Source organism: Cryptosporidium muris, genomic scaffold (assembly GCF_000006515.1).
Source record: "Cryptosporidium muris RN66 scf_1106632373451 genomic scaffold, whole genome shotgun sequence".
Lineage (NCBI taxonomy): Eukaryota > Apicomplexa > Conoidasida > Eucoccidiorida > Cryptosporidiidae > Cryptosporidium > Cryptosporidium muris.
The window spans coordinates 370,819-395,544 of NW_002196575.1; the positions used below are offsets into that span (position 1 = coordinate 370,819).

Here is a 24,726-nt window from a genome sequence, read left to right on the forward strand (position 1 = left end):
TTTGCATTTTCTCTTCTTTTTATCTTTATGAATATCTTGCAAAAGAAAAAAAAAATTGATTTTACTACAGTTCTGAGTCGTGAAGATTTTCCGGCTCCCTAAGATGTTGGGAGCCCAGAAACAAAAGAGAAGTGAGACTCTTAGATCTGAGTTGGACTATTGCCTACATAAGATGAATGATGTAGATAGTATAAGACGAGGTGAGTTGAAGTAATGAATTATAGAATCCTTGCAAATTTACCAAAAAGACATATTATTTGATGGGTTTAGGAATCGGTGATCTAAAGACACTTATATCCAAAATAGAGTTGACAGATATTCCAGGGCTTTTAACAAGTGGTTTATTGGATTCTATGAAGATGCGCCCGATGGCAAGGAGATTTAGTATTAAAGCTGTTGATTGCATTGTGGAGCATTTTGGGAGTCAATCAATCCTACCATATTTAGGTAATATAATAGCATTCATTGTGGAGGCTTGTAAAGATCAAGAAGTGCATGTTCAGAACTCAGCAGTTGCGAGTGTAGCCTCGATTGCACCTTTGGTAATGTCAGATGAAATATTCCAACTAAACCCAGATGTAGTGAATTTATTCTTTGATCCATTACTACAACTAGCAAAAAAGAATGTTACACCATCAACTCAACTTGCAGCTATAACTGCAATTGGTGCGGCTATTGATGGAGTGAGTTTAAATCTAACAGTAATGTTTTTGCAAAAATTTGTTGGACAACTATTGCCACTAGCTGGAAATCCTAATATTATGGATTCATGTAAAGCAGTCGTTATTGATATCTTAAAAAAGATTGTCACAGTAATATGGATATTTTTGAAAGAGACCCCATTTGGAAGCTCTCCATATACCTATGATATAAAAAGTGAGGGAAATAGTGCTGATAATATTCATGAAGATTTATTGATATCACCTATTACTTGGAAGGATATTAACCAAATATTCTCAGTATTAATCAAAGAGATAAATACCAATTTTACAAGCATATGTAAGAATGTAAATGTGAAAATTGCATCCATTTCTCTTTTTACAGAAATAATGATGTGTTGTTTTGTAGCCCAAGCTGGTATGTTAATAGCAGCTAATGAAAGTTCTGTTCCCTTAAGGAAATCTTTAAGTGGATTAAAGCACTTTGCAGAGACTATTATTCACTCAATTAATATGGCAGTAAAGGAAAAATCACCGAAGGTTAGAGAAGTGGCCAACTTTTGTTTGAAAAAAATTCAAGAAGCAAATGAAATCTACTTGCCAAAATGTAAGGAGAGTTCAAGTGATTACTCAAATTTAGTTGATGTATCTTTAATCTTCCAGTCTGTAAAGCAATTCAATAGTGAAAATATTGCAAATAATCAAAAAAAAAAGATTAATAAAGATTTCTTCAATAATGCTACTGATGAAATAGTAGTTAGACATATATCTCCACCACCCTCTAACTGCAAAGGACAAGTATTACAAGAACAATCATCTGAAGATTCTCAAGAAAGTTCATTAGCCAAGAACTTCGAAGATGACTCAAATTTTCAAGACGCAGTGCCAGAACAGATTTGTAGCGGTGATAAAATATCGAATGAACCAGAATCATGTAACAATAAACAAATGCCACAGAATCCGCCACCAGTATTAATTTCTTCTCCAACTAATCTGGAGAATACACAACTTTCATATCTATCGACTATGAATAATACATCGACTTCTCCTATGTTTGTAATAACAGCTCCCCCTATGCTCACAACTCAAATGTGTAGCCATCCAAACCAATCAACTCAAGAATGGTTTGAGAAACAAATAGACTCAATGCGTCAGGAAATTAGTGTCTTGAAATCTCGTCAAATAGAGGTTGAGAATATTGCACATGTTCTAAAGATGGTTGCAATAAGTCGAGTTGATAGACTTGAGGATAGATTACAGAAGTTGTCAGCTTTACTTCTTGAGAGTGAATCTGAAAATACAGATATAAATGTAAATAATTGCGACAAGACCTCTTCAAAGTTCAATTGTGAATTAGAAAATAGCAGGACAGTAAATCAAGATATTAGGAAGTCATTATATATGAAGGCAAAAAAGGTCATAGACAAAATATAGGTATATTTGAAATTAACAAAAAAAAATCTTTAAATTGAAAACTTGATTTCAGTAAGAATTATGATAAACAAAGACTAAGTTAACTTATTCATCTTTAATATGGCTCATACGGGGGATCCTCTCGAAGATGCTATTGAATTTCTTTGAAATTACATCTACATAAGGAGTAACAATTGGCTCTATTAGTGAAAAGTATAATGAATAAAGATATACCCTGGAAATAAGAATATTTCCAACAATTATGATAAATGTAAGGAAACTGAGAGATCTTAGGAATAATGAAGCAAACAATAATATTGAGAACATTGAAAATGAAAAGATTGGATTTTCCCAAGTTATTGTAGCTAAAAAACCATCAACAAGTGAATTTATGTGTGATGCAACAGATTTGCAGTGTTTCTGTAAATCCTCATCTGTCACAAACTCCCTATTTCTGAGAAGTGCCAATTTTTCAGGACATAACTTTATGCATATGCCACCTATACCAATACAAAAAACTATGCAGGAGCAAAGGAGGCCAAAGAATGAGTTCCCAAATAACAAAATGCATATGTTAAAGGCAGCTATTACTATTGCTGATTTCCATATAGACTCTCCACTCATAGCATCTTTTAGAAAACATTTACATTCCGTCATCTTATTTCAATATTTAAATGAAAAATTCAAAGTTTGACAAATTTATAAATGATAAGTGAGGAACAAGTATTGTCTATAAGAGTTAACACTAAAATTTTAGCGCCTTGGAAATTTCTTAAAAGCTCTAATTCTATATGATGGCCAAAGCATATCTGAATTTACCTTACAACATTCTAACTATTAAATATACTTACTAGATTTTATCACTGCAATATTATTTTACTTGATTAGGGTTCGATATATATATACTGAGGAGAATGTGTTGAAGTAGATAAATTAGATATAGTTGAATAAGTATAAATAGACTTCATATAATCTTTATAGAACTATTTAAGTTAAATATAATGTATACTACAAGTACTACCTCAGGGAGTCATTTTAACATAACTAGAAATATTCCTAATACTAGAAATTTCAATAATACATAAATAGGGCTAAATTACAAGAGGATATTATTGCCTATATACATATTAACATTACCAATTAATATCATATGATATTTTTTCATTATAAAATTAAGTTATTATATCAAAAACTGATTGTATATCTTTAAAATAGGAAGTCCCATTCACAAACTATATGAAAGAATACAATTCAAATATTACTAACTTGCCATAATTAACAATAGTCACTAATTCTTTTCCCAGTTAATATATGTATAAACAATGTCAATATAATTGTACTTAAATTATAATTATATTTCAGAGTGATATTCATATGGGATTAATCCAAGTAGTGCATCTGTTGATCCTTGAATAATTTGACGAACCAATTCACAAGGATACTCTAATATTTCTAAAGAATCTGAGTTGTATTTACTGGGTATTTCAAATGTAATTGGAAATTGTCTAATATTGATATTCACTATAGGAAGATTTTTTTTATATCCTACCCTAAGGCATTTATCAGTACAAAAAACACTAAAAGAAGTCCCAACAAATATCATTAAGTCAGCTTCATTCATCCATTCTTTGGCCTTATCCCATTGATAATATTTATTACCATGGTATGGCTCATCAAATAATAAAACTAATGGGAGACATGGAGAATTGCACGAAGGGCAAGCTAAATCTTGAATAATAGCTTTAGGAGATTTATTCTCCAAACAGTTCCAGTCAAGTGGTAAATATTGCTCTTTAGAAAGATAACAGTTAGTATTACTGCATCTCAAATAGTCCAATCTCCCATGAACTTCAAGTACATTCTCAGGGGGGCAATTTGCCTTGTGCAGTAGCCCATCAATATTTTGTGTTATGATTTTGATTCTATCGGGATAGTTTTTGCAAAGCCATGATAAAGCCCGATGACCTTTATTGGGTTTAGCGTCTCTAATAGTTCTAAAGAATTCATATTTACTTTTAAATATAGAGTACCAACTCAAAGGATCTAATAGAAAAGTTTTCATTGTAGCCCAGGATTCCATCTTATCATCCCAAATAACAGAACTATCATCTACTCCATGTTCAGATCGAAATAGTGGGATTCCAGAATCAAAACTTAAACCTGCCCCAGTAATAAACAGGATTTTGTCATCAGTATTTAATATTTGAGATTTAAGGCTCGAAAGTACAGATTGTGATCTTGTCTGCATTACTTTCAAATGCAAAATGATGTTCTTTATAATTTCAATGAAAATTAGATTCTAACTGAATCCCCTAAAGAACTCAATAAATAAACAAGTAAGCTAGAAACTAAAAGTTATATTAAATATTGCTATTCAGCTATGGTTCAAATAATCTGTTGAACGAAGTGACGTCTGAGAAATTACAGAATAAAATTACCCAGCGCTAAATTAGCTCTCTTATTATTGCACTATCCTATTAAGAAATACTCTCTTTTGTGAAAGATACCTCTTCAGTACTGAGTGCCATAATTTATATTTCAATATTCACCAAACTTCCCTCTTACTAATTTTTAGTGGAAAAATAGACAATTTATATTGATGATAGATTTTTGGATAAGAGAGAAATAATACATTAGGTAAGTTAAAATATTTGGAATAATACCGCTGTATGCATCTAGTATCACTAGTGGTTAACATTGTACTGTAACCATACCTACTAATAGTAATATTATTATATACAGCCTTAGTTTAGTAGCGCTATTTGGATGAAAATATCACTCATTATAAAATAACTCTTGAAAGAGGAGAGCTGTCATTGTGAGAGGTGTGGTGCCCGAGTGGTTAAGGGGGTGGCCTGCTAAGCCATTGTGTTCTGCACGCGCGTGTTCGAATCACGCCCACATCGCCTTTTATTTTTCTTGATTATTGAGTAAATATATTTACCCATATACTTTACTCATCCCCTTTTTTAAAATATTATCTTAATTAGTACATTATAATATTATATTATGATATATTTATTCAACTAATAAAATAACATGTGGTAGACTTTTGGAATCACTAGAACTAGGATAAAGCTTAATATTAATAAGCGCTATGGCTACTGTATTTGAAGAACAATTAGAGGCAGTGCTTTGACAGTTCACTTGTTTCTGATTTAATTTGAAAATTATAAGTTATTATAGCCGTGTTTGTAAATATATCTGTAACTATACATGTCTAATTCAGACATATATTCTAGACAAAATCCTAGTGATTTTCTTCGACAAGTAATAGGGAAACCTGTTATTGTTAGACTTAATAGTGGAATTGACTACAAAGGTATCTTAGCATGTTTAGATGATAGGATGAATATCGCAATGGAAGACACAAAAGAATTTGTTAATGGTTCTTTGGTAGAGCAACATGGAGATACATTTATCCGTGGAAATAATGTCTTATATATAGCTTCAGTTAATACTTCTACTGTGTAAATCAATGAATATTGGATTAGGTTGTTCTTAAAACTATATAGAACCCTGGGTATTTCAAACAACTACATATTCTGATATAGCTATTATCTATAACCTTGATTAAAAGAGCTAGCGGGCCTTATTCTATCAGACAACACGTTTTAACTGACTTTATAGAAGTGATAGGATAATTAGTAAGATCATAAACTAATAATGTCTGAGGCTGTAGGTTCTATTTGGAATGCTAATAATTGGCATTGGGAAGAAAAGAATTACGACAAATGGGGCAAAGAGAAACTGAAGTCTATGATAGAAGCATTTGAATATAAATTCCCACCACCTAACGAAAATCTAGTGATACATCTTTCTTGTACCAAAGTTTCAGGTGAGGCTTCAGTTTCTGTTAGGAAGAAGAGGCCTATTCTTGCATATGAATTTGAAATTACAGCTAATTGGTTAGCCAGATATAGTGACAACAATGACAAATGCCTTACTGGTTCTTTGACTATCCCGGAATTTTCGGTAGACAACTACCAAGAACTTTATCCTATTAAAATCTCCAGTAACTTAGATTTAGGGGAGATGAGTAATTTAGTAGTTAAAGAAGTGAATAATAGTTTAGTCAGTGAACTTCGTAATTATTTAAAGAGATTTCATGATTTGTTACTAGAGGCAGAAAGCAATCGTCTCAGACTTATTGCAGTCAATGAGAAACGTGAGCAGGAAACTAAAACAGCTCAAATAGCTCAAGCTATTAAGGGTGAAGAGAAATCGGAAATATATAGAAAGCAAATAGAAGAGGAAAAGCAGAGACAAAAAACAAGTAGTGGAAATATCTCCAATGCCCAAGGCAGCTTGTGGAATACTGGATCATGGCATTGGGAAGAAAGACCAGAAATGAATTGGGTTAAAGAGACTTTCAAACAAAGAATAGAATCACTTCAGATTAGAATTGATAGTCTCAATGCAATTATTGAATTTTCAGGAGTCTCTGTAACAGGAGAAGCATCCTCTAGTGTAAGAAAGGGAAAGAAAATTTGTGTATTGGACTGCTCTATAACTTGCAACTTCAAAGCTTATGTTACTTTAGAACAAAACTCAGATAAGAAATTCTACTTAACAGGTTTAATATCAGTTTCTGAACTGAATATGATAGACACTGATGAGTATACAATCAAAATAATCTTTGATTCTTGTCCATTAGGAATCTCTATTACAGAAATTCCAGACTTTATGAAGATAAAAATGAGCGTTGAAGATAACATTCACAAAAGTTTAGATAATCTAATAAAAATATTTATAGATGATTTTGTGAAAAGATAATTTAAATACTTAGCATTATTTAAGATATGGAGATTGTAAAATATTCTAATGTATACCTAGTATAATCCTATTTAGAAAATTCACTCATTGCTACATTTGTTTTACCATCTTTTAAGTCATATACATACAGAACTACCTTCTTTCCTTGTAGAGCCATTAACATAAATGAAGGGACTGCATCTGGATTGTATGCACTGAATGCACCAGTTGCAGATCCTGGATTTATTAATAACTTTCCATTTATTTCCGTTGCTCTTAATTTATGTGTATGACCAGTTACTAAAATATCACAATCCAATCTCCTTTGCCATTGAACAAGGGCATCCATATCATCCCATGGGATTACCTGATTCCCATGCATCAGGCCAATTTTAAATTCACCTATCTGAACAACTATATATTCAGGAAATTCACCATTACTTTGAGGGTCTGGATTAACTATTCCACTATCTAAATCACCCTTAACTATATATATATTCGAAGTTATATTTTGTAGAACATCAACGTATTCCTGTGAGCCTATATTCCCTGTACAAAGAACGTAGTTTATTTTATCTGTAGCTAATAATTCCCTGAAACTTGTTGGTAGCTCTTTAGCACCATATGGAATATTCAAGTCACCAATAAGAAGTACCAGATCCCCAAAGTCTGCTGAGCCCATAGCCTTTGATATTCCAAAATAAGTATAAAGTATAGAACTAAACTTTTATAATTAACTTTAAGTGTTTAAGTTTCTAATTTCTAGGTCTATTCCTACCCATCAAAGTGCTATTAATTATACTATACTGGCGCTCTAGCGCCACTTTTATAGGCATGGAAACTACTTTGTATTTCATTGATTTTTTGATCTAAAGAAAGTCTATTTTTCTCCTACTTTAAAGTTATGTCTAATATTAGAAAAGTCTTAAATTAAATATGAAACTTAAAAATTTTAATGAAAAAGCAACCAAAAGGAACTTTATTGCGCTCTTCTTTCTGAGGTGGTTAATAGTTTCTGGAATGTTGTTTTGCTATATTGTTCATGCTTATAATGGACCTCAAATCAAAGTTAAAAATAGCATACTACATACTAAATTGTACTCTGGGGATAAGGAAGGCCTAGTTAGATTTCATCAATTAATTGGAGAGATGCTGCAATGTACATATATTATTCAAGACGATACAAATAGTAATACAAGCGTGATGAACTTAAAATTTTTAGATATCATTGAAAATAGAAAAAAATCAGTGGATTGCCAAATATCATTAATTTCTAAATGGTCTGGAGAAATTACAAACTATATAAAGATAAACCCATATACCATAATTACCGTCGATTTATGGCATAGCTATGCAAAGAACAACTTAAACCCAGAAATTGAAATGCTATTAATCCGCATTTCTAAAATGAGCAAAAATCCCTTGGAAAATATTCAGGACTTACTTAATAGATATATGATGTATCTGAATAAGTTATACAGATCATACGAAATATTTAAGAGTAGAAGTGCAAATATAGAAAATTTAGGAGATGAAGATGCAATAAAAGCTAATGTTGAAGCAGCTGTCATTAATCTTGGTAGAATGGAGCATACAGCTTTAGCTGAATTAGTAGAAATATGTAGAAGAAAAACTTCAGAAATGAAGGAAATGAAAGAATCCATTGAAAATTTATATTCTTTGATTGGAGATAGAATGTACGATGAGAGTCTGATAAAAGCTGTAGAACTAACTCAATTATCATTTCACCTAATTAATGGTCTAAATGTTCTGGGTATAATAGAGGAACAAAAAATGACAAACCGTTTCCAAAGAGATATGAATCGCAGATTTTTAGAAATTCAAGGCAAGATTGAAAACAATACCTTGGCGATGTATCCAAATTTTAAAACATCTCCTAGCTTTAATAAGGTTGTTGAATATCTTATTAATTCAGTAACCCCCCGACTGGATTCAACAGCCAAAGCCCGATATAATAAAGTGCTAACAGACAATTTTCAATATTTAATCCCAAATTTTGGACTTTCTTGTCCATATTTTGTTACTGAAATGCAACATTCAAATTCTAATGGTAAGACAAAATCTTCTAATCAATATAAATCCAAAGATAAGATATTTGATCAAAATGCAGTAGAAAGCTGTAAAGTAGCTTGGAAGAAAATATCTTCATATTTGTATAACGAGGGGGAAATAGTTCCAATGGCAGTAATCAGAACTGCAACTAAAAAAGCTTTAATTAGCAAAGTTAAGAATGTTTATATATGGCCCCGACATGCTGCAGATCTCTACAGAATTATTTTAACTGATGATGAATTTGCAAAGCATCTTGATACTACAAATGAACCTCGTTTTGCTTCTACATGTTCAGATTTACTAGAAAAGACTATAGGAGCTAAAACAGTGCACGGGGTATCACTAGATGAAATTATATTAATATGTTTTACTTTTTACAATATCCTCTTAAAATTTCTTGAGTTTTCTCAATTTGGAAATAATGAAGATAAAAAAGGTAATCGTTGGACAATCAACCCAATGGTTATTAAAACCTTACCATCAGTAACTAGAAGTAAAGCCTTAGATGTATCCATTGCTCTTACAATACCAGATTCACTTGATAATCCTCCATTTTCAATAAATGATTATGATCGTTTTGTAATTGGAGTTAGCCCTCAGAATTTTATAGCAACTTGTATGGAGAGAATGAAGGTAGTCTTTGGTTTTGCGACAAAATATAAGATAGGAGACTCTTTAGAAATTTGTAATATCATACAGTACTACTTAAAGGATTATAACCCACTTTTTCAAAATCCAGAAAATCAAATTACACAATTAGATATATTTGAAGAATTTAATATAGTTGATACGACTTGGGTTCCTTCTTCAGTAGTAAATACTCAATACACTCAGACTTTACACTATACTCATATTATACAGGGCAAAGTAAATATGACTCCTACACCTCTAACTCTAAAACCCTTCATAAAAGAGGAAGGTATAACTCCTTTAAATAAACTCAACCCTACTAAAGCTTACAAGTTAGTTAAAGCTCTTCATCATCAGTGGATGGACCAAATGCGAAATGATGTACGCTTTAAAGGTATTAAAGACTCAGAATTAAGGACAAACTCCCCATGGATGAGTCAATTAAAGCTTTGGCATACACTAATTAAACCTGAACTACCGGAAGTTCGATATGCTCCTACATATTATAAAGGTAGACCTTCTAGATTCCCTTTAATCCCAGGAGATAGACGTGATAAAATAGCTAAAATCTATCCTTTAGAAAAAATAATAGAGGAAGGAACGAAAAAGCCTGAATATAGAGCTAGATATGCTCAAATCATTGAAGAAACAATTGATTATGGTAATAAACGTAAAATTTTAAAAAAAGAGAAAGAAAAGGACTTAAATTTAGGCAATGGTTGCCCAAGAGATGAAATACCAGTTTCATGGGGTCAGAGAGCTTTGCTTCTGTTTAATCTGGTAACTGATGCATTTAAAGGTGTAACATACAGAAATTCTGAAGGTCTATCTTCCTTTATAAGTATTGAAGATCTATGTTACATTTTAGAAAGAGAATTCAAAGTAAAAAAAAACTTTTTTGCAGAGGTAAGTGAAGTTTCTCTTAATACCTGTGTGTACTGGTTTCAAAATTACCTTGCAAAGTTATATCCTCCATTTAAATTTAAATCTATGGAGATTAGCATTAAAAATTCCTGTTGGAATTCAGGATTTAAAAGGTGGATTTGAATTTTTTTGTCTCAGTCTATTTTAAAGAAATTATATAACCTAAAAATTTTGCATCAAATTAACAGTGGAGGGCCTTTTTATAATACTAAACTGTGAAATCTCACTAAATGTAAAAAAAAGTACATATATTAAATATTACATCTAATTTTTAGATTTATTTATTTGATTACAGAACAAAAGATGGTCTTATTATTTTCTAGAATATATGCGCCTATGTATTTCAATAACACAAGCCTGTAAGATATTCATGAAACTTAATAAAAAGTGCTCATCTATACTATTAGGCTTACTTAGAGTAAATAGTGGATGTATTAAATCTAGTTTACTACTCTCAAAACGCTTCTACTCATATAGTTTGGGAATAAAACCAAAATTCAATTTAGTCCGTACAATATATGAGGACCCTCGAATTGTAGCATATGAGCTCCCAGATGTTAAAGATTACTTACTTAAAAAGAATTTCCATCACTCTAATCCTTATAGAGATATTCCAATTTCAAGTATTATTTTAACACCAGATGAAATTAAAGAATTTAAAGATTCCATTAGCAATATATCCATAAATACAAAATCTCGAAATACAGTTTACGATTATGAACTAAACTTTTCTATCTTGGAAAATGGGTTAAAGATTGTAAGCTCAGATTGTGGAGAGTTTGTATCAAAATTAAGCTTGTATATACATGCTGGAAGTAGATTTGAGACCTCAGAAACTCAGGGAGTATCCCATTTTCTACAACTTATGGCTTTCAAATCTACAGAGTACTTATCGTACTTACAGACTATAAGAACATTAGAGATATTGGGGGCTAATGCAGGAAGTAATGCAAATAGGGAACATATCGTATACAATGTAGAATGCCTTAGAGAATACTCTTCTATAATGATACCTTTACTTATTGGAAATATTTCAAGCCCAAGATTTTTGAGACATGAAATAAGGGATGCACGAGGTCTTGTTGAAAATTTTGCACTAACACTAAATAGAGATCCTGAAACTTTAATAACAGAGATGATGCATACTGTAGCATGGAACAACACTCTTGGAAATCAAATATTTGCTTCAGAATCTTCTTTACAGCACTTTAATGAAAAAATTATGAGGAGTTTTATGCAATCCTATTTTATACCAGAGAGGATGATTTTTGTGGGTACGGGCATTGAACACAATATTTTATGCAAATGGGTTATGAGGTCGTTTACCAACTACACTACAAAATTCCAAATTCAAAAAACTAGACCTATAAGTAATATTAAACCAAATTATACTGGTGGAGAGTGGAGAAAAGAATCTAACGATTTTTTGACTCATATCGCAATAGCTTTAGAAACTTCATGTGGATGGACTAGTAAAGATATTGTTCCATTATATATACTACAAGCTTACATGGGTGGTGGTGGATCCTTTAGTACAGGAGGACCTGGGAAAGGAATGTACACTAAGTTATTTTTGGATGTACTAAATAGATATGAATGGGTAGAAACATGTAACTGTTTTGTAAATCAGTACAGTGACTCTGGCTTGTTTGGAATATATATTTCTGTAGATCCACAAAGAACAATAGATGCCCTTTATGTTATAAGTAAGGAACTTAATCAGATGAAAAATTTAGATTCTGAAGAGCTACAAAGGGCTAAAAATGCCATCAAAGGAGCTATTTCAATCAATTCGGAAAATAGATCTATTGCTATGGATGATATTGCGAAACAGTTGTTGTGCACAAATGAATATATCAGTACAGAAGCTTTTTGTAAAGCAGTAGATACTGTTACAAAAGAAGATATTGTTAGAATCTCTGAATTTATCCTTAGATCTATTGACAAACCAACCCTGGTAATCTATGGCAATACTAATTATGCTCCTACGTACCGAGAAATTGTTCATATATTACAAGGAAAGTCAGTGTAGATGTAGATACAAAAAGTAGCCAAGTTTGTTTATAAACCTTATAAATATTCAAAAAATGACTAATCTAAATATTCACCTGTTTATTTCACTGTGAAGACCTTTGGAGCCCTATTTAGACTTTAGCGCTAGGAACCTAAATATTTCTGGAGCTGTCCTTAGATACTACTCTATACTTAAAAGTCTTACAGCATTAGGTGTGTATTTGAAAATGCAAGTTAGCCCGAATTCTAATATAAAAAGAGTTTCAGCTCATAGCCATATTAGAGGTCTTGGCTTGAGGCAAGATGGATCAGCTTTGAATGACGGAAGTTCAGGAATGATTGGACAATTAGAGGCTCGTGAGGCAGCAGGCATAGTTCTAAGTTTAATCAGAAGTAAAAAGCTAGCTGGAAAGGCGGTTTTATTTGCAGGTCCTCCAGGAACTGGTAAGACAGCTATAGCTTTGGCAATGGCCCATGAACTAGGTCCTAAAGTCCCATTTTGTCCAATGGTAGCCTCAGAAGTTTACTCAGCTGAAGTAAAGAAAACAGAAGTTTTAATGGAGAATTTTCGTAGGTCTATAGGCCTTAGGATCCGTGATATAAAGGAAGTTTATGAAGGAGAAGTAACAGAATTAATAACTGAAGAGACAGAAAATCCTCATGGGAACTTTGGCAAAGCAGTTTCTGCAATTTTAGTAACACTTAAATCTGCAAAAGGAACCAAAACTTTACGTTTAGCACCTCAGTTAAGTGATATATTTCAAAAAGAAAAGGTTCGTGTAGGTGATGTTATATATGTTGAGTCGACAAGTGGTACTGTTAAGAGATTAGGAAGATCAGATGCTTATGCAACTGAATTTGACTTGGAATCAGAAGAATATGTACCAATACCTAAAGGGGATGTACACAAGAAGAAAGAAATTGTGCAGGATGTAACTTTATATGATCTAGATATTGCAAATGCACATCCACAAGGAGGTCAGGACATCATTTCGTTATTAGGACAATATGTACGCCCAAAGAAGACAGAAATAACGGAGAAACTCCGTTTAGAAGTAAACAAGAGTGTAAATTCTTATATTGATAAAGGTGTAGCTGAGCTTGTTCCAGGAGTACTGTTTATAGACGAGGTTCACATGCTAGATATTGAATGTTTTACATTTTTAAATAGAGCACTAGAAAGTTCTTTAGCTCCAATCGTTATATTTGGCACAAATAGAGGCGTGTGTACAGTTCGTGGTACGGATACTCTCTCATCCCATGGTATTCCTGTGGACTTGTTAGATCGTCTATTGATTATTAGAACGGTCCCATATAATATAGAAGAAATGATTCGCATTGTATCTATTCGGTGCGAGACAGAAGGTATTAAGGTTGATAAAGATGCTTTGCAAGCTCTAGGGGAAATTGGTAATTCTACTTCTTTGCGTTACATTTGTCAACTATTGACACCTGCAGCTATAATATCTGGCACTTACGGAAGAGATTGTATAACTAGAGATGACATAAAGGAAGTCGACAACTTGTTCTTCGATGCTAAAGCATCAGCAAGAAGATTAGCAGAAGATGCTTCATCATTTGTAGTATAAATTTGTAGATATTTGACCGAGTTATATAACTACACTAATGACTTTGAAGTATTTGATTTGTGTTCTAGATTTAACAAACCTCACACTTCTCTAAAGTTCAATTATTTGTGTCAAGTTTTTCGATTAAATACTTTGCTACGGACATCTTAGTTATTAAAATGACTTCATAATTCAAGCTAAATATTTTCCTAGTTAGGGGTGGATATTTACTGAATAATTGGAATAAGATAAAGATTTAGTTTTTGCTACTATAATTCATAAGACATCAAGGAACTTTAAGTTTGTAATTTCTAGAAATAGTGAGTTTGAATTTATATTAGTCAATTTACAAATGATTCTTTTTAAACAAATTAATAGAATTTTGTAATACAACTTTAAATTAAGTAGAAAGTATACGTTAGTCTAAATAGGTTTAAATATTTTCAACGATTAAATTAGTCGACTTCTTAGTAGTCAATTGTAACAATGTAATTTCTTTGATCCTCCCTTTTAATTTGCCACTCTTTCGGGTTTTTATAAGAAACTTTTACAGTTCTAAGTTTATAGTATAAAGCATTATATATTGGATTATTTCTAAGCTCAGGTAGTTGTATAAACTTGATACAACTTCCAGATATACCTAAAAGTCCACCTAGTAGGCCTGATTGAGTACATTGCCAAAGTCTCAAAGATCTTTCAGTAATGGAATAAGAGGCTAGAAACTCCCCACCCTTATCAAAGCAAAGGGCATCTACAGCGCCTTTATGACCTTGAAGTACTCTCCATTTAGTTGCAGTTCTCAGATCATATATGAGAATTGACTTTTGATGGCCAATAGCTAGACGTTGAGTATGCTGATGAAAGGCGATCATCGGAAACGTCTTGACTAGATGATAAAGTACGGAAGTAACAGCTGCAATAGTTCCTTTTCTAAGGACAGAATCAAGAGGATCCAAAAACCCAATGGCAATATCTACAGCCACATTAATATAAGGGAAAGAATATTCAGGATAATTTGAAACGAAGTAAATCATTAATGACAGCATATTGCATGTATAATTCATTCCCATATCTGAATAACAAGTTCTACCTGCGCATCCTAGTATATATATGTACGTTAGTGGGTCTATTTGTCCAATAAGTTGAAGTAGGTGACGACAAGAAAACCAAAATGGGGGATATTGGGCTAAAGTAAGCAATCTAATACATAGGCATATAATACTTTTGGATAATAGAGTTGGTAGATCTTTAAATTTAGTGCATTTTTTTTTATTTTTCAAATCTTCTGTAAAACTTGTTCCTTGGTCTGTCTGAAATAAAATTGCAGCTACATAAATGCTCTTTTCCCAATTTGCCAGACCTCTACGAAGTAGAGAAGGGATACAGGTGCCAGATATAAACTGATGACCTAAAAGAATACTGAAGTTGAGAACCAAAAGATCAACAGCCCAAAGAAATCTTAATGTCTGAATAACAGTTGTTATATCGTTACAAGTATCCATGCTATCTAAATCGGACTCATTGTTGCCATCTGAAATAAAACTTCTTTCCCAGGGATACCATTGTTCATACTGGTACTTCTTCGAATAGTTAAAATCTTTATTTTGTTCAGATTTATTTTTCCCTAAATTTTTAGATAGAATAACTATTGGCTCAATATCATAAGAGCATATAATGCTTACAAGAAATGTTAGTAAAATTTTTCCTAAGCATTTGGAATGTACTCTTTTGAAGGGATGCTCATGTAAAACCACATTTAAAAAGAACAATGCCATGTCTTCTATACTTATACTAGAATGGTAGTACTCACAAGAGTTCATAATAGAAAATGGAAGTCTATAGCCAATCATTCTACAAAGAGACATAGTACAATAAGAGTAGTGTTGAAGATGACCACGTTTACAAGATTCATTCCATGGGGGTGAGTAAGAAATATCCTTAGCTTGATAAGAATTTTGTTGTTCCGGAATTCCGCTAGCCTGTAGTTCACTCTCTAAAGATGTATCAAAATCAAGTGTATCATTGCATAAATTACTTTGATTAAGTAAATTTGGACTTTCTGATATTTCAGAAGTACTACACTGTGTCCTTAATAACCCAGATAAGGTATCTAAGGCTATTTCTTCACTATATGCAAGAACCTTTGCAGGTAAAGATCTTATAGCTAATTGAAGACAGTATCTGGCTGATGATCTTAGATATGGATTATAAATATCCAGGGTTATTCCAGTAATTGTAAATAGGTGGAATGGAATTAATCTCTCTGTATCATGTCTTCTGTACATTGAGCTAGTAATCCATGATAGTAGAAATTTATCAACTAGACGAATTGGGATCTCCATATCACAATAATAGGAAAAATAATAGTGCAAAATAACCATTTGAAGAGCTACATTATGAGTTGAAAAAGATGTCAAAGGTCCATTACAGTCATCCAATTGATCAGAACATGTTAAATTATCATATCTGAAACGTCTATAATTCAAGAAAAATTGTAACCACTCTTTATCTTCACCGTCAAAGTTAGGTAATACCTTAGCTTTTTGAAAATTTGAAGTATCATGTAAGTTCAAACTACTCTGAATTGTTGGAGAGTGAATTATTGATTGATTAAAGTCATTTTGTTTTGATTTATGTGAAAAATATTCAATATGAAAGTCGGGAACAGTATCAACATCAGTTTTATCCTCATAACTAGTATTTCTTATTTTTTCAGAATCAATGTTCCTATATCCTTCCAGTCCTTTTCCTCTAGTTTTTCTCCTTGGTGTTGCTTCTCTTTCTATTTGAATCTTAGATTCCTCCAAATATTTTCTATTCTTCTTACCAGATTGGTTATAGTGGGGGTGTCTAGATTTAACAATCTGGTTAACTACATGAGAAGTGCAAGGTATTCCCGAAAATTGCCCAATATAATAGTAACTTGAGCTCGTAGATAAATTCTCGTTTCTTGTTTTTGTATTCCAGTCACTGTATGGCTTACCAGATGCTACAATAGTTTGGAACTTGTTTGAACCAACCTTGCTCCTTAAAGATCTTAAAAAGGCAGTCTTATTAAATATATGTTTCGTTAGTTTCTCATTCCAGTTCTCTATTGCAACATAACGATAAGGTGGTGGCCCCACCCCATCAAAAGTATAAGAACGGTTGTAAGAATTCTCAGAATTATCACCTACCCCCTTATTCCTTGATGTATCAAAAGAATGATATCTTCTTTCCAAATGTCTATTTGTGTTCGTTAATTCATCATGAGTACTTTGTAATATACCAGATAGACGTATATTTATTGTATCACTATTCTTGGGAATTACAAATGAAGTCTCAGAAGTAGTTTGAATTTTGTGCATATTGCATCCATTTCCAATAGGAATAGAAAGAGAGTAATTTACACCAATGATTATTGAATTAACTTTCAAAATAGGAGTAGTAGATAAAGGAGCCATAATAGATAATATTCTAGTCAGAAATATATCTGTAGACTTTATAAAGAGAGGAAGTAAATGTCTCAAATATTTGGCTGTCTTGGTATTGCGCTGTTGCTTCTTCTCAATTTTCTGTACATCTGAAGATGCATGGGGATTAAAAATCAGGAAGGACAGGAATATATAATGATCACTATCTAAGGGCCTTGTTCCTATTGAGGGATAAGATTTAAGCACTTTTTCTGATCTTAAATATCTGGAATCTATAGTAAAAGTTCTACAATAGGAGTTCATATCGTCTTTTGAATAGTCCTCTAAGATAAAATCAGTTTTAGAGACTTTAAACTCAGCATTAATAGAGTCAAAGTCTTCTATATAATCCTTATATTTAAGATTTTCATTTTTCTGTTCAGCAAGGTAATCATATTTTGAGCATTTGAGATGATGAGTTTGGAAATTTAGAATTTTTTCCTTACATAATTCTAAATATCTTGGATATTCAGTTTGTCCAGTACTATTGCAACATGTATAATTCCTAGGTTTATATTTTCCTATTGGTATTGATCCATATATAAAACCATGACTAGAAAATTCCAAAGATGGTATGCATTGGACAAATCTCACAATATTTGAAATAGCTCCAGCAGATAAGTGGATATATGGAAGCTGAGGTGATTCAATATTTAATATGTTGCCTGTATCAATAATAGTCAATAAACAACCAGAGTTACTATCAAAAATGCACATTTCCTTTCCATGTAGAATATAAATAAAGTCGCATATTGTATCTATGCATGCCGAATCTAACCTTTGAGGACACTTAAAATCTGCAGAATTATATAAACTTAATGGAGTAGTCTTAAATGAAACTCTTTTATGTTCCATATATATAGATTCAAATTCTTCATTCATAGTTGAGTTATCATATTTATCGATCACTTGACATTCTTCATCCTCATATCTTCCTTTATTATCAATTATACTCAATAAAAGTGTTCTTTTCTCAGAGCAGGAGTGCACCAAAATTTTAGAATCTTCAAAAGTAGGTGTGTCAATTTCACCCATAGATGTTAATTCTAATTTAATTACTTTAGTTAGGGTAATGTTTGAACTGGAAAATATGCCACTTATACACAAAACTAGAGAAAAAGTGCTTTTATTATTATATAACCCTTGCAATGGAGAGAATGAGCCCAAATCTGAGGTGTATTCTTTCCTTTTTGTGTATTCATCATTAAAAACTGAAGTATTATACTCTGAGTTTCTTCTTTGATTAGTATTCATTAAATCTACTTTCCAAACGAGAATATTTCCATTAGAAGTAGCTCCGAAAATATATCCATCTGTAACAGAAGCGAATTCAACAACACTAACAGTTTCCCCTGTATTTCTGCTATTTCCAAAAAAGTAAGGAACAGGAAGAATATATATTATTCCATTCTCAATTGTTCCAAATGAGTGTTTATCAAAACTACAGCTTGTTCCATCTATTAAACCAAAATCACCCGTTAGGCATTGTCCTATAATTTTACCATTAGATAAAGAAATAATACAATAAATAGAATTTTTCTGTTCAGTAAACAAACAAGCACAAACTCTCACAGAATCTTTACGTTCAAAAGAGTTAACATAGTTATCCCATATATCAGTTAAAGGCATCGTTAAACTCCAAGCAAGTTTCTTAGAGTAAATCTCTCTACTTTTGTATGAACAGGGTAAATCAATTATAAAAGGGTTTTCTTTTTCATCATTTTCAAAACATGAAGAAAATCTCACATATGATATGGAATCTAAAGATAACACCATATCTGTTAAAGATCCATATTGTGAATTCTCAGTAAGTTTATCTTTAGAGAAAATATGATCTAGATTATCTTGTCTTAAATTATATAAAAGATTTATATTGTGTCTATGAATCCACAAGATCCTTGATTTTAGAGTTTCATCACTCTGTATTGAATAAACCTTCCAAAATTGCCACAAACTAGATAAATCCTTCACACTACATATTTCCTCCGTTCTTTCAGATTCACAATTAATCAAGCATATTGGATAAAGTAACATATCTGAGTATCTTCCGCAGTAGTCTTCAATCAATGTATTTAAGAACGAAAATTTATCTGTACGTTCTGTGTGAAAGTCAGTGTTATCAGAAAACAAGACATCCAAAACTTTAGGAATTTTTAACTTGTAAATTATCAAATCTGATGACCATGCCAAAATTGAGAAATATTTACCATCCTCCTTTAAGGAGTCACATTCTAAACAAGAAGCATATGCTAGTCCCATCCAAATAGAAAGCTTATGTTCTTGTTTATTTTCATCATTATTATATGATATAGCACTTTGAGACTCTCCATATGTATCTGCTTTATGCAAAGTAGTATCCTTATATATTTCGTAGGTCTCAGATCTAAAAATTGTACCTAGTTCCAGATCACTAGGATATGAAGTTGGAGGTACAAAGATATCTCCAAAAGGTTGGTAACGTAGCTTTCTATTTTGGAATTGTGGCTGGAAACTTCTACGCCATATTATCAAACGGTATTTAGCATTTATAATCAAGTAATAATCAACCACTATTATCTGAGTAGATACCATTTCATTTGATTGTACACAATAAAGCTTTGTTGGTTCGGAAACGAAGCATGGATGTAGGTAAAATAACAAAGGAGCTAATAGAGGAGATTTTGTAGCTGGAATTTGATAGGCATTGGGAGATTTAAAGTAACCAGAGTGATTATCTATATACATGCTGTTAGTTCGACAGAAATCAACTGCAGAGTTTGTAGAATTATCTACAACTGTAGATTGAAAATTCGAGTATGAATTGGTATTACTAAGTTGAGATGATTCAGATTTATTGTCAATTTGTCCACGTAAACGCCCATTCCCAGTATATGAAAACTCCCTTAAGGTTTCAGAATTCTTAGTTACATCACAGTTGTATTTAGCAAATGGCTCGGGTACATCACCTCGTTGAGGTTTAGGGACTGGACAAGGTAACTCACAATGTGGAATAGGAATGAAGTGCCACCAAACTCTAATAACACAGCTTAAGTCCCAAACCAAAACTTGACCAGTATTTAGTACAGCTGCAACTGTATATAAATGAGCAGTTGGATATTGATAATCTGCGCAAAAGTCATAACTGGAAATACTTGCAGATCTTTTTAGAAGTTCCAAATAGTCATAATTAGTAGATACGCAGCATATCATTGATTCTCCATATCTCCCAGAAGACTTGGGTGAATTTTGCAATTCAGATATGTTTTTATTCAGAATATTATTAGAGTCTAAATTATAATTCCTTGACTTCTCGGAAGAATCTGTCATTGATCTATATATAGGGAAGGTATCTTCATCATTCATATTTTTATCAAGCCTTTTGCTAATTGGACAACTAGCTATCTTTAGTCTGCCACAATTTAGACGGGACCATGTATCTATTATTGTAATCTTTTGAAAACCAACTAGCAGTACAAACCTTCTATCTACCAAACTAATAACCTGGGTGACATCATGTTCAGCACTATGTTCCAGTTGAGCTATACATCTACCATTATCTAAAGACCAGTATCTTAAGATCCTATCTGAATGTAAAGTCAATAATAGCTCTTCTGAGCAACCTTGTAACAGTGGTGATGGTGATAAAATAAATACCATACCAATTAACTCATGATTACCATGTGTACTTGGTAGCAGAATATTATATGGAACTAAATTATCTTTGTCATTATTTCCATTCTCTTCACTTTGTATATGCCACAAGTACACATGTCCTAGTTTAGTCCCAGTGGCACATATATTTCCCCAAATACTACAACATACTAATACTATCTCCTCTGAAATACCACCATCTGATACTACTCCACAAGATAAAAGCATATTTGCCTAAAATACACAGATTAGATTCTCCATCTAGATAATAATTGTTTTGTCTAGAATAACCTTTTTTATAAGGAATACTATGTTCTTTGTGACTGTATCTAGCGCCAACCAAATTGAATCAACAGTAGAAATAAATAAATAATATATAAATATATACCCGGGATTCTAGGAAATTTTATACCATATTGGGTAGGATGATAAAATTGTAAATATACCCCAGGTCTTATCGTACTAAATTTATATAAAAATAATATACTACAAGTCCAATACTTCTAAAAGTGAAAATGGGGATAGTCTAACTTCGAAGTATAAATAAATATTGGATATTATAAAATTTTACACTTTATTAGTTTTTTAAAGATGATACAACAATAAAAAGTAACTTTAGATCATGTAAGAAAAAGTTATAGGGCCTAACCCGCTTTAAAAGTATTAGCGGTTCAGAGACAGAATTTAGTACTCCTTAGTGGCGTCTCACTATTTTCTAAATAATATTAAGAATGCAGAGACGTCTTCCTTTCGATGTAGATTGAGGTAGTTTGATATACTAAATAGATATTCTAGTAATAGTCAATTTTGAATAATATTATAAGCGCCTGTATTTTGTTACTAATTAAACGAATACCGCTAATAACTCTTATTATAAGGAAGTGTTGAGTTTTACTGAAATACGGCTTCTAAAGACCATTGGAAGATATCCTTTAGAGAAGTATTTATTTAAGTGAATTTTCCTGAAATAAACCAATGGGTCGAGTTATTCGTGGTCAACGTAAGGGTGCTGGTTCCGTCTTTAAGTCGAAGGTCTCTAAGAGAAGAGGTCCAGTTAAGCTTCGTGCTCTAGACTTCATTGAACGTCATGGTTATATTAAAGGTTTAGTAAAAGATATAACTACTGATCCAGGTAGAGGTTGTCCAGTAGCTCATATTACATTCCGTGACCCGTACAGATATAAACTGCAGAAAGAGTTAATGATCGCAGTTGAAGGTTTACATACTGGTCAATTTGTGTATTGTGGGAAGAATGCTACATTATCTGTAGGTAATATTTTACCTGTTGGGAAGATCCCAGAGGGTACAATTATTGCCTCATGCGAGGAGAAAGCTGGAGATCGTGGGAAGTTAGCAAGGACATCTGGTACATATGCCATTGTTGTAGGTCAATCTGAAGATGGCAAAAAAACTCGTATTAGGTTACCATCAGGGGCAAGAAAAACCATAAACTCTCAATCAAGAGCTATTATAGGTATTGTTGCTGCTGGTGGACGTATTGACAAACCTGTATTAAAAGCTGGTAATAACTACCATAAATACAAAGTTAAACGTAATTGCTGGCCAAAAGTTAGAGGTGTCTCTATGAATCCAGTAGATCATCCACATGGTGGTGGTAACCATCAACATATTGGCCATCCATCTACTGTTTCAAGAAGTGCTCCACCAGGCCAAAAAGTTGGTCTCATTGCTGCAAGGAGAACTGGTCTCCTCCGGGGTGGTCGTAAAACTACAAAGGATAGGGCTGAGAAGACTGTTTGAATGGTAACTTTGTAGACAGACATACAAGTAATTGTTATTAACAAATTTGCAGTATTTATTTAAATTGAATATTCATAGTTAACTAATATTTTATCTTCAGTTGAATCTTTACACTTTTTTTTTGAGATATCTAGATACTGCCATCTTAATGACTAATCCAATAGCTATAACACTTAAAACCGAAGCTAGTGCAAATATCCAAATTGCAGTCTTACATTCTCCTATAGGCACATTGATATAAGGATAGGTTGAATCTCCTGTAGGAACTCTGGTTGCACTTATTCTACATTCCTGTATCTTCCAGAAATCTCCTAGTAATAGTTTATGAAAGAGGCAATATTATAAATTAGAAGATATATAGTTTAAACTTACTCATTGTGGAACATTGGCAATATCCTTTATGCATCCATAAACATTGTTTGTGGAAACTAGAATTACATATGTATACACCAATATAGCACCCCTAAAAGAAACAGGTAGGAATTTACATGGGAGTTTAGATATTCTAATATATTAGATTGTATTTTATATTCTCTGTTCATCTCACCCTTCTTGCAACTTTATTATTTGTGAAATCTACTTCTGATTTACATCTAGATCTGGAGTCCATGCGTATACTATCGGAATATATCTCAAAGCCATATCTCTTAGAGATAATAGGTAAGACATGCTGTGATAGACGTGCCAACTCAGCATCAGGTATATCCTCATTAATAGAGGAGATTGGAGTTAGAGCTCCACATAGAGGTATTAAGAGATATTTTACATCAAATAAAATTGTCAGAAGTAAGAATATCTTTAGCATCAAGTTATTAACTAAACTTTTAAAATCTTTAAGGTGGAGCTACTAGTACTTGTAATAACAAAAACGCGCTGTTATTCATTAATGAAAATTGGCTTGTAAAATATAGCTAAGAAGTAAAGTTTGCTTGTTGTACTGAATGAAAACAACAAGTGAACTAGGGCTAGATACAGATAAACAGAATATTAGTAAGAAGTTATGTACTAACACAATAGATACAATTTTTAAATGTTATTGGACTACCCCAGAGGATTTGGGCTATCAATTTCGTGTACACAGGTCTTTAAAGAATTCAAAGGACTTATCTCAAATCGAAGTCGATAATACATCAGAAGCATCAATATTTAATGAAAAATCAAAATCTAGAGAATCAGAAACAAATGACATGCCTCTAGGTTACTCTCTTTACGGTATAAAAGATGAATTGAGCCAGTATCTACCACGTTCACTACTATTAACTAGAACAAAACCTATCAAATGGCCCTTAAATATTGAAGAACTAGTCATTGAAACTGATGCTAGTTCTCTAAATTTTAAAGATGTATCTTCAAGAAAATTAGAAACATCTCAAACAGCCAGAGACTCAGGATTAAATGAAGATGTAGACCTTTCTCAACTTCAGTCTATGTGGCATAATTGTACCTCGCAAAATTCAAACTACTCAGGTGAATTGAAAAAAAAGGCTTCTATCTTAGTAGATACTAATGATTCAAGCCCCATATACTTCAATTTTCCTCACCCCATACAATTACAAAACTCATCTTTGCCATATGATGTTCTGGATCCACGCTCAGTACCAGTTGGAACTTTTGTATGGTGGGATAGAAAAATATGGGAATTCAATATGGTACATATTGCCAAGAGATTATCTATAAAAAAATTAAAAACTGGAAAAGAAAATAAAATTAGTAGTAGAAATAAAATAAATGAGACTGAACCAGAAACAAAAAGTCAAGGAATTGCTTCCAAAAAGTCACAAAAAAAGAAAAGGAAAGTTTTACTTTAATAAAATAGTTTATTTTACTAATTTATTAGTATCTTAATAC

The 24,726-nt window shown here is 32.2% G+C and overlaps 13 protein-coding genes and 1 non-coding gene across 14 annotated transcripts, besides 3 other annotated features; 9 read left to right on the top strand and 5 right to left on the bottom strand.

Annotated features, from left to right (window-relative positions):
* Positions 1 to 260: 260 nt before the first annotated feature.
* CMU_034040 (HEAT repeat family protein) lies at positions 261 to 2,093 on the top strand (the record flags this gene model as incomplete). The annotated part of the gene is made up of 1 exon (XM_002141332.1): positions 261 to 2,093. The coding sequence occupies one exon, from the start codon at positions 261 to 263 to the stop codon at positions 2,091 to 2,093; it is 1,833 nt and encodes a 610-aa protein (XP_002141368.1).
* Positions 2,094 to 2,177: 84 nt separating this feature from the next.
* CMU_034050 (uncharacterized protein) lies at positions 2,178 to 2,729 on the bottom strand (the record flags this gene model as incomplete). The annotated part of the gene is made up of 1 exon (XM_002141333.1): positions 2,178 to 2,729. One exon carries the CDS (start codon positions 2,727 to 2,729, stop codon positions 2,178 to 2,180), a length of 552 nt encoding a protein of 183 aa, XP_002141369.1.
* Positions 2,730 to 3,423: 694 nt separating this feature from the next.
* Positions 3,424 to 4,320, bottom strand: CMU_034060 (transcriptional regulator, Sir2 family protein; the record flags this gene model as incomplete). The annotated part of the gene is made up of 1 exon (XM_002141334.1): positions 3,424 to 4,320. One exon carries the CDS (start codon positions 4,318 to 4,320, stop codon positions 3,424 to 3,426), a length of 897 nt encoding a protein of 298 aa, XP_002141370.1.
* Positions 4,321 to 4,896: 576 nt separating this feature from the next.
* CMU_034070 lies at positions 4,897 to 4,978 on the top strand. Its single transcript has one exon. It is a non-coding gene; the product is annotated as a tRNA-Ser (tRNA).
* Positions 4,979 to 5,037: 59 nt separating this feature from the next.
* Positions 5,038 to 5,110: a sequence feature (AT_rich).
* Positions 5,111 to 5,288: 178 nt separating this feature from the next.
* CMU_034080 (LSM domain-containing protein) lies at positions 5,289 to 5,546 on the top strand (the record flags this gene model as incomplete). The annotated part of the gene is made up of 1 exon (XM_002141335.1): positions 5,289 to 5,546. The coding sequence occupies one exon, from the start codon at positions 5,289 to 5,291 to the stop codon at positions 5,544 to 5,546; it is 258 nt and encodes an 85-aa protein (XP_002141371.1).
* A 192-nt stretch (positions 5,547 to 5,738) lies between these two features.
* Positions 5,739 to 6,848, top strand: CMU_034090 (uncharacterized protein; the record flags this gene model as incomplete). Its single annotated transcript, XM_002141336.1, has 1 exon — positions 5,739 to 6,848. One exon carries the CDS (start codon positions 5,739 to 5,741, stop codon positions 6,846 to 6,848), a length of 1,110 nt encoding a protein of 369 aa, XP_002141372.1.
* Positions 6,849 to 6,915: 67 nt separating this feature from the next.
* On the bottom strand, positions 6,916 to 7,509 carry CMU_034100 (vacuolar protein sorting 29, putative; the record flags this gene model as incomplete). The annotated part of the gene is made up of 1 exon (XM_002141337.1): positions 6,916 to 7,509. One exon carries the CDS (start codon positions 7,507 to 7,509, stop codon positions 6,916 to 6,918), a length of 594 nt encoding a protein of 197 aa, XP_002141373.1.
* Positions 7,510 to 7,763: 254 nt separating this feature from the next.
* On the top strand, positions 7,764 to 10,577 carry CMU_034110 (uncharacterized protein; the record flags this gene model as incomplete). The annotated part of the gene is made up of 1 exon (XM_002141338.1): positions 7,764 to 10,577. The coding sequence occupies one exon, from the start codon at positions 7,764 to 7,766 to the stop codon at positions 10,575 to 10,577; it is 2,814 nt and encodes a 937-aa protein (XP_002141374.1).
* Positions 10,578 to 10,824: 247 nt separating this feature from the next.
* Positions 10,825 to 12,486, top strand: CMU_034120 (peptidase M16 inactive domain-containing protein; the record flags this gene model as incomplete). Its single annotated transcript, XM_002141339.1, has 1 exon — positions 10,825 to 12,486. One exon carries the CDS (start codon positions 10,825 to 10,827, stop codon positions 12,484 to 12,486), a length of 1,662 nt encoding a protein of 553 aa, XP_002141375.1.
* Positions 12,487 to 12,694: 208 nt separating this feature from the next.
* Positions 12,695 to 14,056, top strand: CMU_034130 (ruvB-like 1 protein, putative; the record flags this gene model as incomplete). The annotated part of the gene is made up of 1 exon (XM_002141340.1): positions 12,695 to 14,056. The coding sequence occupies one exon, from the start codon at positions 12,695 to 12,697 to the stop codon at positions 14,054 to 14,056; it is 1,362 nt and encodes a 453-aa protein (XP_002141376.1).
* A 446-nt stretch (positions 14,057 to 14,502) lies between these two features.
* On the bottom strand, positions 14,503 to 21,345 carry CMU_034140 (uncharacterized protein; the record flags this gene model as incomplete). Its single annotated transcript, XM_002141341.1, has 1 exon — positions 14,503 to 21,345. The coding sequence occupies one exon, from the start codon at positions 21,343 to 21,345 to the stop codon at positions 14,503 to 14,505; it is 6,843 nt and encodes a 2,280-aa protein (XP_002141377.1).
* A 131-nt stretch (positions 21,346 to 21,476) lies between these two features.
* Positions 21,477 to 21,504: a sequence feature (AT_rich).
* Positions 21,505 to 21,580: 76 nt separating this feature from the next.
* Positions 21,581 to 21,603: a sequence feature (AT_rich).
* A 489-nt stretch (positions 21,604 to 22,092) lies between these two features.
* Positions 22,093 to 22,878, top strand: CMU_034150 (60S ribosomal protein L8/L2, putative; the record flags this gene model as incomplete). The annotated part of the gene is made up of 1 exon (XM_002141342.1): positions 22,093 to 22,878. The coding sequence occupies one exon, from the start codon at positions 22,093 to 22,095 to the stop codon at positions 22,876 to 22,878; it is 786 nt and encodes a 261-aa protein (XP_002141378.1).
* Positions 22,879 to 23,312: 434 nt separating this feature from the next.
* On the bottom strand, positions 23,313 to 23,683 carry CMU_034160 (uncharacterized protein; the record flags this gene model as incomplete). Its single annotated transcript, XM_002141343.1, has 2 exons — positions 23,313 to 23,429; positions 23,459 to 23,683. The coding sequence occupies 2 exons, from the start codon at positions 23,681 to 23,683 to the stop codon at positions 23,313 to 23,315; spliced, it is 342 nt and encodes a 113-aa protein (XP_002141379.1).
* A 136-nt stretch (positions 23,684 to 23,819) lies between these two features.
* CMU_034170 (uncharacterized protein) lies at positions 23,820 to 24,686 on the top strand (the record flags this gene model as incomplete). Its single annotated transcript, XM_002141344.1, has 1 exon — positions 23,820 to 24,686. One exon carries the CDS (start codon positions 23,820 to 23,822, stop codon positions 24,684 to 24,686), a length of 867 nt encoding a protein of 288 aa, XP_002141380.1.
* Positions 24,687 to 24,726: the final 40 nt, after the last annotated feature.